Genomic DNA, 15,087 nt, shown 5'->3' with positions numbered 1-15,087 from the left:
GCTATAATTTCATTCACTTATTCAACAAATATGTAGTCAGCCCCTACCAGGTGCCAACACTGTTCCAGATAGGCACTGGGCATACAGTGGCCAACAAGACACAGAAGTCAAGACCCATCCTCACAGGGCTAACATCTTGTGGGGAAGGGAATCATCACGGCAAATTAAATTAGTGAGGAACACTATAAACAGCAAAGACAGGGTACCAGAGATGTGGGGGGCATAAGGTGGTCAGGAAGGGCTTTCTGAGGAAGAGTACCAAGGGAAATGAGGGTAAGAGCCAGGTGGCTACCTGTGGATGAGCAGACACAGAGAATGGACAGACTGTAAAGTACAGTGATTTGTCGCTTAATGATAGGGACGTGTTTTGACAAATGTGTTGTCAGGCAATTTCATCGTTGTGCAAACATCATAGAATGTACTTATAAAAACCTACGTGGTATATAGCCTACTACACACCTAGGCTATGTGGTGTAGCCTACTGCTCCTGTGTAAGCAATGTGTTGCACTATGATGTTTCAACAGCTACAACTTCACTTGGTGATAGGAATTTTTCAGCTCCACTATAATCTTATGACCATCATTGTAGATTTGGTCTGTCGTTGACTGAAATGTTGTTATGTGGTGCATGACTTTACAACAGTGTTTTCTGAGGAGCAGAAAAGGGGCCTGAGAGGGCCAGGAGCCAGATGAGGCCAGGGTAAGGAGTTTGGGTTTCAACCTAAGTGAGATGGTGGGCCAGTTGGGGCCTGAGAGCAGGGGGGTGCTGAGATCTGATTTACATGCTAGAAGGATCACACTGGCTGCCGGTGCAAGGGTGGAAGTGATAATGAGTACAATGATACCTCTTGGGGGACGAAAATGCTTTGAAATCAGACTGTGAATGTGCTAAATGCCACTGAATTGTTCACTTTAAAATAATTAATTTTATGTTACACGAATTTCACTTCAATTAAAAAAAAGAGTGGAAGGGGCCGGCCCGGTGGCGCACTGCTACAGTGCGCCGCTTGGGAAGCGCAGCAGCACTCCCGCCGAGGGTTCGGATCCCACATACAGACCGGTTCCCGCTCACTGGCTGAGCGAGGTGCAGGCGCAGCACCGAGGTTTGCGATCCCGTTGCTGGTCCCGGTCCGGTACGGGCACGACACTGAGGGTTGCGATCCGTTGCCGGACGCGAAAAAAGACAAAAAGGAAAAAAAAAAAAAAAAAAAGAGTGGAAGCAGGAGAGCCAGAGAGAAGGCCACCAAAGTCATCCAGGCAGGAGGGAATAGTAGCCTGGACCAGCATAACGGCAGAGGAAGTGGCTGGAAAACAGTCAGATGCTGTATATATTCTGAAAGTAGCGCCAACGGTTCTTATGGAGGATGTAGACGTGAAGTGTGGGAGAAGTAGAGAAATCAGAGATGCCCCCAGGGTTGCAATCTCATTAAGTATTTGCTATGGAGTCAGTGTGCATGGGAAAGAGAATGGGCAGGACTCTCAGGGCAGGCTCCAGGTCAGGCCAGGAGCAGAAAAGGCTGACTCCACATGGGTGCTCTCAGACACTCCCTGCACTGGCCCATACCATGCCTCCTCGATGAAGCCGATGACAAACTTTCGCACTTCAATCGACTTGTCTGCTTGGAAAGCAATGATCTCCTGCCAACGTAAGAGAGAAGGCGGGTCAGGGTTACACCAGGATCCTTTCCCTTACCCCTACACCCAAATCCCTTCCTGTTCTGTCAGTCACTCACATCCAAGAAGTTGTCTAGTAGTGTGGGGTCTTTGTTGATGATCAGCTCCTGGACCTGGAAGGAGATTGGAGTTGGGTAGGAGGAACATGCATATAAAACCAGGGTCTATCAATGCAGACAGGAGATGTGGGGGAAGACAGTATAGGGCTAGGCAGCAGATAAACTCAGCTCAATTCCTGGCCTTGCCACTCCCAACCATGGTCCTGGGCAAGTGGCTTCCCCTTTGAGCCTCAGTTTGCTCCTTTGTAAACTGGGAATCTTAAACAACTCTCAGGGCTGTTGGGAGGCTTCAATGAGATCCTACAAGGCAAAGGTCCTAGTAGATAGTGAGGACATGGTACACAGGGGGGCTAAAGAAAAGAGGAAAATACACCAGGGCTCCTACCTTCTTGAGGTTTGGCTTCCTTTCACCAGTCCATCAATTCTCCCACTCTCCTTCTGCTTCTACTCCCCACTTCACACTGCCACAATTCAGCAAGCATCTTATGACAATAAGAACCCATTTCCTGAGGCCCTATACCTGCCAGGCTCTTTGGAATAAGCCCTTCCTGTAGACATCTCCCTATAAGCTCAGAGCCGGCACAGGACCTGGCTCCTACAACTCAAGGTGCTATTGCTGAACATTCCTCACAACTACCCAACGAGGGAGACACCATCAACACCCAGTCTACCGCAGCGGTAGAGTTGGCTCCCCAAGGCCATACGCTGAGCAAGTAGAAGAACTGGGATTCTCACACATGCAACCTGACCCCACAATCTCTGAACTCCAACTGCCTCCTGTTCTGAACCATGACCAGCCACCCAGGTACCCCATGTCCTCTTTTGCCTTTGCATACACTTTTGTGCCCCCTGGTTGAGATACTCTTCCTCTCCCATTTGCTATGCCTTTCTCCTTCTTATCCTCCAGGGCTTGGCTCAGATGTGGCCTCTTCCAGCAAGTCCTCCCTGACCCCCAATCCCTAGGCTGGGTTAGGAGCCCACTTTGGGCTCCCACAGCCCTCTGGGTTTCTTCATCCAAGCCCTGCCCACTCTGAGTCATCACTGTTTAATGACAGGTATATCTTCCCCATTGGACTGGACCCTGGCAGAGACGAAATGCAACAATGAAGAGCACAGAATTTGGACTCAGAATCCAGGAGTCAAGAACCAGTTTAGACAGCTCCTAGCAGAGGGACCTTGGGCTAATCACTTAGCTCTGAGGTCTGCTTTCTGTATACAAATGGGTATGAAATGACCCTGCCTTATGGAGCTTTTGTAAGAATTGAAGGAGAGCATGCCTGCACAGCACTGAGCACCATGGCAGATGTATACTAAGTGCTTAACTGTGGATAGTAGTGTCAATACCAGTATCTTCTTTTCACAGGCTCTCAATGCCCTCCCCTTGTCCTGCTCAGCCCAGGATCACCGCCTTGTCCTCACCTGTTTGAGCACTGTGATCTTTGAATCATTGGTGATCAGCGCTGCCTGGTTCAGGAGATCCACCACCTGGAAGGAAGCGGAGAGGCAGGTGAAGTGCTAGCCTTGCCAGCCCAGTCCAGCCCCCGTGGGGATCTGCCAGCTGGGATGGATTGACTAAAGACGGGCTGTGTCTCCATACTCCAAACCCTTCTTGTCATGCTCACCCTCTCTGAGGTGGTCATGCCATCGATGCCTGGCCCCTCCTCTTGTGTGAAAAACTGAGATGCCACACTCCGGCGGGTGATGCTGTCCCCACTGCTGCTCGCCATGGCTGCTGTCAGATACTCCCTGGAAGAGAAAGGGATGGATCACACTCTTGGCTCCTGTGCATGGGCTGGGCTGGACTGCCACCCCAAAACCCGCAAAGGGCTCAACCCTCCTTCGCAGCCTGTGTTTTCCCTGTCCAGCCTTCCAAAGCCCCTCTCCCCTCCAGAGTCTGTCTCTGGCTTAAGCATAAGTGCATAGGAGTTGTAATTTGGGGGAGACTGATGTCTCCCAAGGCAGAGGCAGAACTCTTAAGCCTCACCTCCAGTACTTAACACATAGTGGGTCAATCACAAACACCTGCTGAACAACTGATCAAAAGAACACACAGCAGCTACCTCACTGGTCTCCGTGCTTCCTGTCTCTCCATCTGGGCTATATTCTGGACTGGGCACCAGAGCAAGCTTTCTAAAACATATCTCTGAGGAACACCAGTCACAGAGCCCTGCATTCAGCTGGTACTCAATGCATCAGAAAAGGCCTGCTTAAATATATTCTGCTTCAGCCAGTCTCTAGAATACTATGGAGTTGTTTTTAAAAGGGAGGGAAGGGGACTTTGGGGCACTTATCACAATGCTACACTGGCAAAATTATGAAACAATTAATGAAGAAGGATATCAGTTACAGCATTACTCATAATAGCAAAAGACTAGAAGCAAGTGCTCTCAAACAGGGAGACTAGCTGAAAAAAACTATGATACAGCCACTTAACAAAAAAGGAATGAGAAAACCAAAGGAAATGAAGAAAATCCCCATAGACTGATTTTGAAAACATTAGGTGAAAACAAGCAAAGTGAAAGGCAGTGTTTACCTATGCTCCCTTTTTACAACAGAAAGAGAAATATGTATGTATATTAAAAGAGGAAAAAAACTGAAAGGATAAACTAAAAAGCAGAAGAGGAAGGAAACAGGATAAAATTTGGTTAATCTCAATGTATTACCATCATGAAAAGTAGTCCAGATAGCCTGTTGCATCACAGAACACATGCAATTTAATCCATTTTTGTCAAGTTTCTGTGTATGTATACACAGAATTATCTGAGGCAAGAAATTTAACTTCTCTGGGCCTCTTTCCTCTTCCGTAAAACGGAGATAGTAATAGTGCTTACCTCCCAGGACTATTCTAAGGATTAAATGAGTTAGCATAGTACTATCTATACTAACACTAGATAAGGATAACTATTATTTTTATGTACACACGAAAAGATCTGAAGGATATTGCATAAAGTTAATAGTTACAATAATTAGCAATGATTTGAGGAGGGCAAAAAGAACATTTTTAAAAGGAACATAATATATTGCACACAGTAGCTACTCACAGTAGTATTACACAGTAGGTGTCTGCTAAGTGAATGACCATCCAACGGCCTCCTCCCTAGTTTCTCTGCTGCCTGTCACCCCGTATCTTGCTCAGAGTCAGAGCCAAAGTCCTCACCAAGACCTACAAGAACTTATAGGATCTGGCCTTTTCTATCTCTGCCCTCATCTCCCTCTTGGCTATCTCTGCTCCAGGTAGTCTGACTCTGGCCTCCCTGTTGTCCCATGAACAAGTTAAGCATGCCCCTTCCTCAAAGCCTTGTGCTTCTCTTCCTTCTGCATACTCCTCCCCCCAGACTTCAGCCAAACTCCTTCCCTCCCATTTCTTTCAGGGCTCCACTCAAATGTCTCCACAGTGAGGCCTTCCCTGATCGTCTTATCTCAAATTTCAACTCCCTCTCCCTCCCCATCTGCTTGCTTTATTTTTCTCCATGGCTTTTATTATCATCAACACAGATTTATAAGTCTATGAGGGCAGAGATTTTTGTTCGTTCACTTTCTATATACATCATGGAACAGTGCTTGGCACCTAGTAGGTGCTCAATAAATACATGCTGCATGAATCAACACTCCTGCCAAAAGGCATCCCCAGTCACTGGGCTCAGGATCCCTGCCCTTTGGCTGTAGGATGCTTGAAAAATAACAGCTAATATTTATTGGACATTTAATATGTGCTGAGTGCAATTCTAATAAACACATTAACTAATTTAAACTGCACAAAACCAACTCTTGGAATTAGGTACTATTTTTAATCTCCTTTCTACAGATGAGAAAACTGAAAGCTAGGGAGGTAAGGTCACTCAACTCACACAGCTTATAAAAGGATAGACCCTGCACTGTGGCTGCAGAAGCTTTCTTACCACTATGCTGTATCTATCAGCAAGGAATCGTTCTACCCCACGTCTTTTCATGTAAGCGAAGCGGCACGGCCACCTGACAACCAGCGTACTGCGTCCTGGTTGGTATGTAATGAACCTTTCCACTCTCTTCATAATGATAATACATCAAGATGCACCAAAGTTTCCTACCCTGTTTCCTTCCTCTTCTGCTTTTTAATTTATCCTTTTAGTTTTTTGGGGTTTTTAAAATATATATACATTTCCCTTTCTTTTGTAAAGAGGAGAGTATACAATAAACACTATCTTCCACTTCACTTAATATATGTCGGAGCCCACTCTATCAGTGTATAGGGATTTTCCTCACTCTTTCCTTTCCTCCTTCATTCCTTTTTACAGTTGCCAGAGAATTTTATTATGGGATGTATCACAGTTTTTTCAGCAAGTCTTCGTATTTAAGAACATTTGAGGTGTCTGTAGTTTTGCTATTACGAACTATGTTATTGTTTCTCCCTTCCTCCCGGTGTACTCAAAGGGTACCACTGTCCCACTCCCACCTGGGAGTATGACAACTCCCCTGGTCACCCCACAGGGTGGCTCTAGTTGTATCTTCCATTCATTCAACGAACATTAACTGGTTGTGTCCAGTGTGATCGGTGGAGCTGTGCAGGGAACACAGCGGTGACCGACACACCCAGTCCCTGTCCTCATGGAGCACGGTCACGGACACAATCAACTAGCACACAAATAAAGACCCAAGAAGTTAAACCACACGCGACATGAAGGAGAGAAACAGGAACCTATGAGAGCATGTAGCGTGCGGATTTCGCGACGGAGGCCGGGGAAGGAGGGCTTCGCAGAGGAAGTGACGCTGGTGCCGAGACCCGACGGATGAATGGGAATCAGCCAGGCAGAATAAGTGAAAGGATATTGCGGGCAGAGGGGACAGCCTGTGCAAAAACCCTGAGGCGAGAAGGCGCATGGCGAGTTTGAGGAGCCGAAAGAGCTGCTGTGCTTAAGCGGGGAAGGAGCAAAGAAGCACAGTCCAGGCTGGCGAGGTGTGCGGGGCGGACACGCCTGGGCTGGGGGGCTACGTCGGAACCCTGCCCTAAGGGCACTAGGGAGCCAAGGAAGGATCCCAAACAGCGGAAGAAACAGGGGTCCCGAACTCCCCTGCTCCCCTTTCCTCATAGCGGCCCTAGCCCCGACCGCGCCCCCGCCTCTTCAGGGCCCCTCGTCCCTTCGTCCGTGGGTCCTCAAGCCGCCGCCAGCTCACCGCCGCTCCGGCCTCCGTCCCCCTCGCGCCCCCTCAGCAGCGCCTCTTCACAGACGCCGCCGCCGCCGCCATCTTCCGTTCTCTTCCGTGACACCGTGCGCGCACGCCGCACCCGCAGGACCGCCGGGAAATGGAGTCCAGACAGCGGCCCCTGCCCCTACCTCGTGCCCCGGGAGCGGCCTTCCGCCTTCCCTCCAACTATGCCCCGGCAGCCCTCCATTTCCGGCCTTCGAGCGCCATGCCCTCTGGGAAATGTAGTTCCTTGGTAGAGGCGCCTACCGGAAAGGGAGGTAGAGGCTTCTGGGCAATGGAGTTCCGGTGGTTCTGAATCCCTGGACGGCTGGCTGGTGTTAGAATGAAGAGTCCCGGCGGCGAAGCGCCTAGGTCTTGGAGGTGGTCGGTTGCCCTAGTGGGGGTCTGAGCAGAGACCCCGATCCCCTCCACGTTTGGTCCTGCGCCTTTACACAGTCTGAAGCATTTCCAGCCGTCGGAAGCCTCAGTCTTCCCGTCTGTCCAATGGGAATGTGGTTTCGAGGGTCTCTTACGGGTCCTTATATAGTGGCATATCGGTACCCTTGAGTCCATAGCGCTCTGAGCCCCCTTTCCTCGGCGGCGGTCATGCTGGACTCTGACTTTTCGTCCTCTCGTATCGAGCTGATGAAACCGTCTGGAGGAGAAAGGCCCCAGAGTTCTGCGCCCGGACTCTTAGTATGAGCAGTGTCTCCCACCAGTGCGCCCTCACTCTTCAGCCATCTCCAGCTCTCGCGTACCGGGACTGCGGCTCCCGGCGCCTGAGGTCTGTCTCCTCGCAATCCCGCAGAGGGCGCCGCAGTCCGAGAGCGCCGCCTTCGGGGAGGCGGGAGGGGAGCCCAGGGCGGGCAAGAGCGGGGGGGTGGTTGTCCCGGCTATAAAGCGTGGCCGCCTCCCGCGGCGCCCGGGACAGCGGGACCCCGGGCGGTCGGACGGGCGGGCGGCGGTCGGAACTTGGGCCGTGCCCGCTAAGAAATCCGAAGCAGTCCGATCCCCCAGGGCCGGAGCGGGGGCGGGTGGGGGGGCTCAGGCCCGGGGGATGCTGGGCTCGGTGAAGATGGAGGCCCATGACCTGGCCGAGTGGAGCTACTACCCGGAGGCGGGCGAGGTGTGTCCTCGGGGATGGTGGAGAGGGAAGTGGGGGGCAGGCATCAGAGTGCCGGCTTAAATGGGGTCAGGGACCGGGATGTGGGCTCAAATGGGAGCCAGGGCATCTAGTTGGGGAGCCGAGGAACTAGGGACATGGACACCAGGTGTGGGAGTCAGAAATGGGGAAGAAGGCATAGGAGCGCGGTGCAGGCAGGCGAATCGGGGCCAGGGCTTAAATGGGTGTCAGGAAGATTTAGGCAAAGGTCAGTCACACCTTAAATGTGAGGGCCAGGTGTTGGGGGCCCCAAAATCCAAGGGATTGAAATTAACTAACCAAAGATAGAATCAGAGCTCAAGGGTAGGGGACAGAGCTGGAGGATTTCAGGAAATGGGGTTCGAAGTTGGAGTGAAAGATAAGGACTAAGAGATGGAGGAGGGGGTGACCATTAAGGGAAGTCTGAGGTGGGAGCACAGGGCTAGAATATAGAGTTAAAGATGGGGGTTGTGGAGGTAGAAATCAGAATTGGGGTTCAGGGATAGGTATTGGCTGGCGAACTAAGATAGGGTCAGAAATAGGACTTGGTACTCAGCGGTGGGAAATAGAAGTGCTCAGAAATGAAGCTTCATTTTTGCAGTCTGAAATAACAGGTGGCTTAGAGTTGGGGCTCATATAGATGGAGTCAGAGTCGAGGACTTGAGAGCATGAGATGTGGGCATCAGCACTGGCAGGAGAAGGTCAATCTTCATTGCCCCCCAACCCTACCCATGACCCTCAGAAGGGACTGCCCAAGTGGGAGGCATGGAGGATTTCAGATTGTGCACCTCCAACCCCGCATCTGGCAACCTCCAGCAATTGCTAAAGTCCTTATTCAGTCCCACCTCAGACAAGGCCTTCCTGGAGTAGAGTGTGGGGGCATATCCAATTCCTTCACCCCAGCAGACAGAAAGTCCTTCCCAAAGTCTATCTTCCATTCCTCTTGTTGCAAGGACTCCTACTCCATAGCCCACTTGCTCTATAATCAATATCGTGAGATTGGGGGTGGGGTCTGGGGTCCTGATATGAGAGTTATGGGGGTCTGGACACTAGCATTCCTAACCTGGAAGGGGACTATGGGCTTGAGGTGGGGGTATAGGGCTGGAATGGCTGGGTTCTCCAAGGAGTCAAGATCTAGTAGTTGTAGGGGGGCCCAAGCATTCCTGAATCTTGGGTCTGGGGTTTGAAGCTTCAGTGTGGGACTCCTGGATCCCCAGGCTTTTGGGGCTTGGCAAGGTGCCCAGGAGGGGCCAGTCCTGGGTCTGGGAGGTGTGAGGTGCACGTGGGTGGGGCAGGGCTGACTGGAGAAGGGATTGGGAGTGCTCAGAGGTGGAGGTGGGGCGGCTGGAGGTATCAGTTATCAGGGACCAAGGTGGGGGAGGTGGAGGCTCCCAGGTAGTGGGGGGATCCCAGCTGGACTGCTGGAGAGCTGAGTCTGGGGACACGATTTAAGGGAACAGACTACAAATCAGTGTTTTAGGGGTACATTTGAATAAGTAAATTGTGGGGGTCTAGGCAGGAGGAGTCAATATTTGGGGCACAGTCTGAATAGATGTGGAAATTGTGTCAGAAATTGAGGAACAGTCTGGAGATAATCAGCATTCGGGTGCATTTTTAGAAGAATCGACATAAAAGGGGCTGGCAATGTTCTGGGGCATAGGTCTGAGGGTCTCCCTAGCCTTCCCATCAGATGAGCCCACCTCTTCCCCTTGGGTTAGAACAATGGGGAAAGAAATGTCTGCACTCAACCAGCAATTGAGAATTGAGAGGTTCCCCAAACCACTTCTTGCACTTTCCTGCTGAGGTGATGCTAACACCCTGGGGCTGTCTCACCATCTGGAGAGAACTTGGAAAGTTATCACCCTAGGGCATCCTGGCTGGCCTCAGGTTCTTACAGATCAGCTGGTCCAACTGCTCCCCCATTTTAGAGATGGAAAATCTGAAGTCCAGCAGAGTGCTGGGGTCCTGAGTCGGGTCTGGGACTAGAAACTATGCTTCTGGCTTCACACCGACTCCCCCTGCTCCCTGTCACACCTCTCTCCGGAGACAATAAGGAAATGAAAGGGGAGAAATTCCAGCCTCCTGGTGTGAGGGTGCAGGTCCCCCAAGGGCTTCCCCCCAATCTCAGCCCCGCCCTGGCTGGGGAGATCCGGTTCATACCCGGACACCAGGGGTTCATCCCAGCCCTGGGGCGTGGGAAAGTCTAGGGTGGATTAGAACAGCTGGAGTGCTTGAGGTCAGACCTCAAGGAGGACTTCCGGGTGGGTGGGGAGCCTGCAAAGGAGAGCCCTGGGGTCCCAGTCTGTCTTACTCTGCAATACAAGAGAGCCTGACTGGGTTGGAGAAGTCAGGATGGGGGTGCAGAGGGATTTAGGTACTCTCTGTGAAGCCCCTTGAATCCATCCCCTTTTCTCCTCATCTCTTTCCTTATTCTAGGGAGGGGGCAGAAGCAGCGAACCACTGGGGAGACCAGTGTCGGGGGGAGAGATGTAGCTGTGGCTTCAATTTCAATGTGAGACTTCTGGGAACATGGAGATACTGAGGAAAGGAGACAGATAGAGACAAAGATATGCTGAAAGGGAAAGAGAGGTGGAAATGGGGTGTGGGAGGAGAGTGTGGTTGAAAGAGACAGAGGGAGAGATAATGCCAAAGAGGGGAGGTAGGGCTGGAGGGGTAGAGAGAGAGACAAGGGCTGAGAGGAAGGGGAAGAGAAATGGGGGTGGGGGAGAGAGGACTGGGGTGGGAGAGGAAGAGCAAAATAGATGGGGAGACGATGGGGAGGAGAGAGACAGGGGAAAGAGAAAGATGGGGGTGACGGGGTGGAGGAGACAGACATGGAGGGAGGGAGGGAGGGAGTGCAGAGGTACTGAGACAGGGACAGATATGGACAGATACACAACAACGAACACAAATAGCCGACAAAGAGATTCAGAGACAGGAAGGAAAAGAGCCAACTGGAGCAACACATGAAGGAGAGAGGGGAGTTTTTCTCCACTGGAACTCAGACCTGGGCATGGTTGCCACCTGTTCCTGACTTCCTAAGTGACCCTGGCAAGTCCCTTTTCTTTCTGGACCTTGGGACCTGCAGACACTTACAGTGGCAGGGGACCAGATGGTATCCACTAACCCACAGCCAAGGTGGCTCTGACCAGGGCTATAGTGGCACTCCCAGTGCTGTGAGATCCCAGCTGGGGGAGGGGACCGGGCAGACAGGAGCAGATGGAGGATTGGGGTAGAGATACTTGAAGGCAGTAGGTGAGAGGGGTAGATACATACAGAAAGAGACGAACCACCATCCAGCATGCTCTATGTTTTCCTTGCTGGTCCTTTTCACTGTCAACTTCCTGCTAGACTGTCAGCTCCATGAGGGCAGGCATTTCTGTCTGTCTTAGTTGCTGCTTATATAGCATGATCCAGAACATGGGATCATGCTCTGGAGCCAGATAGTCTGGATTTGGAATCCCAGTTCTTCCCCTTCCTTGCTATGTGACCCTGGATAGCCTCCCTGGGCCTCAGCTCTCTTAGCTGTAAAATGGGCATCATAATAGCACCTCCCCCATAGTATGTTTGTAAGGATTAAAAGAAACTATTTCTGTAAAGTGCTTGGAGCAGTGCCTAGCACAGAGTATATGGCCAATAAATATTTGTTGAATGGATAAAAGAATATATAGGGGGTTATTTAGAGAGACATAGTAATGTCTACCATATTTCATTAAGCTAAGATGCACCTTTTTCCCCCATTTGAACATTTCTGAAAATAGAATGCGTTTTACAGTCAATGGGGTCTAATGATTTTAACTGAGTGGATTTTTTTTTCCATTTATATTGATATATAAAAAACAGTGCAACTTCCAGTGAAGTCTTAGATTTGATGACACAAAGAAATAGATAAATGATACACTTGTATATTAGGTTGAAATGTGATTTCTGATCTATAAAAACAGTAATTTTATAACCTAAAAGACTGATAGAGAGCTACACATTATTAGAGATTTATAATAACTAGCTATTACTAAAATTGAAAACTGCTGATTTATTAGGTTCTCAATTTATTTGGTCTCAGTACCTCTTTGCAATCTTAAAATTGTTGAGGACCCCAAACAGCTCTGCTGATGTGGGTTATGTCTATCCATATTTACTGTACTTGAAATTAAAACTGAGAATTTTTTTTTTTTTTTTTAAAGATGACCGGTAAGGGGATCTTAACCCTTGACTTGGTGTTGTCAGCACCACGCTCAGCCAGTGAGCAAACCGGCCATCCCTATATGGGATCCGAACCCGGGGCCTTGGTGTTATCAGCACCGCACTCTCCCGAGTGAGCCACGGGCCGGCCCAAAACTGAGAAATTTAAAAAATGTGTATTAATTCATTTAAAAATAGCACTATGGGCCAGCCGGTTAGCTCAGTTGGTTAGAGCACAGCCTTATAACACCAAGGTCATGGGTTCGGATCCTGGCCAGCTGCCAAAAAAGATAAAAATAGCAATAATTTGTTAGAATAAATAACATTTTTATTAAAATAACTAGACAGGGTATTTCAAAAAATTTAGCAAATCAAGTCTGACTCAGTAGAAGACAGCTGGATTCTCTTGGCTGCTTCTACATTTGGTCTGTTGCGATATCACATGTCACACATGTCTCTGGAGAACTCCACTGGACACTCGTGAGACAGAGAGTGAAAAAGGTTAATAATATCTTAGCATTATTTTGAAAATAGTTTTGACCTCAGGGACACCCTAAAAGGGTTTCGGACACTCCTGACGGTGTCCTAGGCCACACTTTGAGAACCATTTAAAGTGTGACCTGGAGTGTATTGGAGCATGGGGGGTGAGCTGGTGGGAAGCAGAGAGGGGAGAGGAGACTTTGAGAAAGAGCTGTCTACAGAGAAAGGCAATCAATGATGGAAGCAGCTTGTAAGGAGGCCAGACAGACTGACTGACAGACACATAGTAGGTCCTGTGATCCTTTGCTGAAGAGCAGAGTGGAGACCAACTGAACCCTCCCCATCTCTCTTTCTCTCCCTGCAGGTCTACTCTCCGGTGACTCCAGTGCCCACCATGGCCCCCCTCAACTCCTACATGACCCTGAACCCTCTAAGCTCTCCCTACCCCCCTGGGGGGCTCCCCACCTCCCCACTGCCCTCAGGACCCCTGGCACCCCCAGCCCCCACGGGGCCATTGGGGCCCACCTTCTCAGGTCTGGGTGCCAGCAGTGGTGGAGGCAGCGGTGGCTCAGGGTACGGGGGCCCAGGACCAGGACTGGTGCATGGGAAGGAGATGCCAAAAGGGTACCGGCGGCCCCTGGCCCACGCCAAGCCGCCATATTCCTACATCTCGCTCATCACCATGGCCATCCAGCAAGCACCAGGCAAGATGCTTACGCTGAGCGAGATCTACCAGTGGATCATGGACCTCTTCCCTTACTACCGGGAGAACCAGCAGCGCTGGCAGAACTCCATCCGCCACTCGCTCTCCTTCAACGACTGCTTCGTCAAGGTGGCGCGCTCCCCAGATAAGCCAGGCAAGGGCTCCTACTGGGCCCTGCACCCCAGCTCGGGTAACATGTTTGAGAACGGCTGCTACCTACGCCGCCAGAAGCGCTTCAAGCTGGAGGAGAAGGTGAAGAAAGGCGGCAGTGGGACCACCGCTGCCAGGAACGGTACAGGGTCTGCCACCTCCACCAACACCCCTGCAGCCACAGTCACCTCCCCGCCCCAGCCTCAGCCACCATCCTCTGAGCCTGAGGCCCAGGGTGGGGAAGATGTGGGGGCTCTGGATTGTGGCTCGCCCCCTTCCTCCACATCCTATTTCACTGGCCTGGAGCTCCCAGGGGAGCTGAAGCTGGACGTGCCCTACAATTTCAACCACCCTTTCTCCATCAACAACCTCATGTCAGAACAGACACCAGCGCCTCCCAAACTGGACATGGCATTTGGGGGTTATGGGGCTGAGGGCGGGGAGCCTGGGGTCTACTACCAGGGCCTCTATTCTCGTTCTCTGCTTAATGCATCCTAGCAGGGGGTTGGAGACATAGTGGTGGGGAATGACTGGAGCTCACACCATCAGGCTCTTGGAGCCTGATCCCTGGTGACACTTGGCTTGTCCCATCAGTCAACATCTTGGTTGATCTTTTCCCTTCTGTGATGATTGCTGTCTATATGGGCATCGTGTTAATCCACTGGGTACTGTGATAACTGCCATGGACATCTTGGTGGGCCCTTTGGGTACTGCGAAGACTGCCATGTTGATGGATGTTACTGATTGGTCCATTGAGTGCTTTGATGGCCACCATCTGGGATGACATCCTGGTTGGCCCTTTGAGTGCTGTGACAGACATCTTCGCTGACCCTTTTTGGATGTGATGGCGATACCATTTCAATGACATCTTCTTTGGCCTATTGGGTGCTTTGATGGTCACCGTATTGGCTGGGTAACATTATCCTTGTGCCACTGTGCACCACGATAGTCACCACAGCCCCGTGGAGATGGCCATGTCATCACCACTCTTTGGTGTGGGTTGGGTGAGGGATGGAGATGAGAATACTCTGAAGCTCATCGCCCCACTGTGATCCAGGAGATGCCAGAATGGGCTGGTTAGGGTGTGGGGAGTTTCTGCTGAAGTCTGGTTCTTGCCTGGGAAGCGGGATACTGACTGTGTTTGCCCATTAAAGGCACTGTTTCCACCTCTTGCTGAATGTCTCTTTTCCTTGGCAGGTAGGCCCTGTGGGGCTTAAATGCTTGAATTTCTGTTCCCCTGTCCCCTCACCTTCCTGCCCCCAAGAGCTGGCTGACTCTGGGGGAGGGGGCTTAAATGCTTGAATTTCTGTTCCCCTGTCCCCTCACCTTCCTGCCCCCAAGAGCTGGCTGACTCTGGGGGAGGGGCTGGGGGAGGCATCGACCTGACCTTTGGCTCTTTGCTGTCCCTGACCCCAAGGACAGTTTGTTCACAGATAGCAGCCCCCGCAGTAATGGGGCCAGGGCAGCAGGGGGAGGTGGCTGTGTAGTGACCAAGGCCATCTCCCCACCCCCATTTCCCAGACACACACCTCTAG

General features: G+C 51.0%; 2 protein-coding genes across 4 annotated transcripts in view; one reads left to right on the top strand and one right to left on the bottom strand.

Annotated features, from left to right (window-relative positions):
* Nucleotides 1-7,670, bottom strand: part of SYMPK (symplekin) — a 39,148-nt gene extending 31,478 nt beyond the window's left edge. For 2 of the 3 annotated variants that reach the window (XR_550929.1, XM_008578588.1), the window contains exons 1-5: nucleotides 6,885-7,670; nucleotides 3,356-3,479; nucleotides 3,153-3,218; nucleotides 1,734-1,787; nucleotides 1,565-1,638 (exon numbers count right to left, since the gene is read on the bottom strand). Coding sequence is in view for 2 of the 3 variants with exons in the window: in XM_008578588.1 (XP_008576810.1) it covers nucleotides 1,565-1,638; nucleotides 1,734-1,787; nucleotides 3,153-3,218; nucleotides 3,356-3,460 (299 nt within the window). In the remaining variant the exon portion in view is untranslated. The remainder of the gene's footprint in view (nucleotides 1-1,564; nucleotides 1,639-1,733; nucleotides 1,788-3,152; nucleotides 3,219-3,355; nucleotides 3,480-6,884) is intronic. The other variant, XM_008578589.1, reaches the window with a different exon arrangement.
* Nucleotides 7,671-7,754: 84 nt separating this feature from the next.
* Nucleotides 7,755-14,724, top strand: FOXA3 (forkhead box A3). Its single transcript, XM_008578587.1, has 2 exons — nucleotides 7,755-8,022; nucleotides 13,064-14,724. Exons 1-2 carry the CDS (start codon nucleotides 7,954-7,956, stop codon nucleotides 14,048-14,050), a joined length of 1,056 nt encoding a protein of 351 aa, XP_008576809.1. The 5' UTR covers nucleotides 7,755-7,953; the 3' UTR covers nucleotides 14,051-14,724.
* The last annotated feature ends 363 nt before the right edge of the window (nucleotides 14,725-15,087 follow it).

The sequence above is a fragment of the Galeopterus variegatus genome, unplaced genomic scaffold (assembly GCF_000696425.1).
Source record: "Galeopterus variegatus unplaced genomic scaffold, G_variegatus-3.0.2 Scaffold1725, whole genome shotgun sequence".
In the NCBI taxonomy this organism is placed as follows: domain Eukaryota; kingdom Metazoa; phylum Chordata; class Mammalia; order Dermoptera; family Cynocephalidae; genus Galeopterus; species Galeopterus variegatus.
The sequence above is the reverse complement of the archived record's forward strand: the minus strand, read 5'-3'. Positions and strand labels throughout refer to the sequence as shown.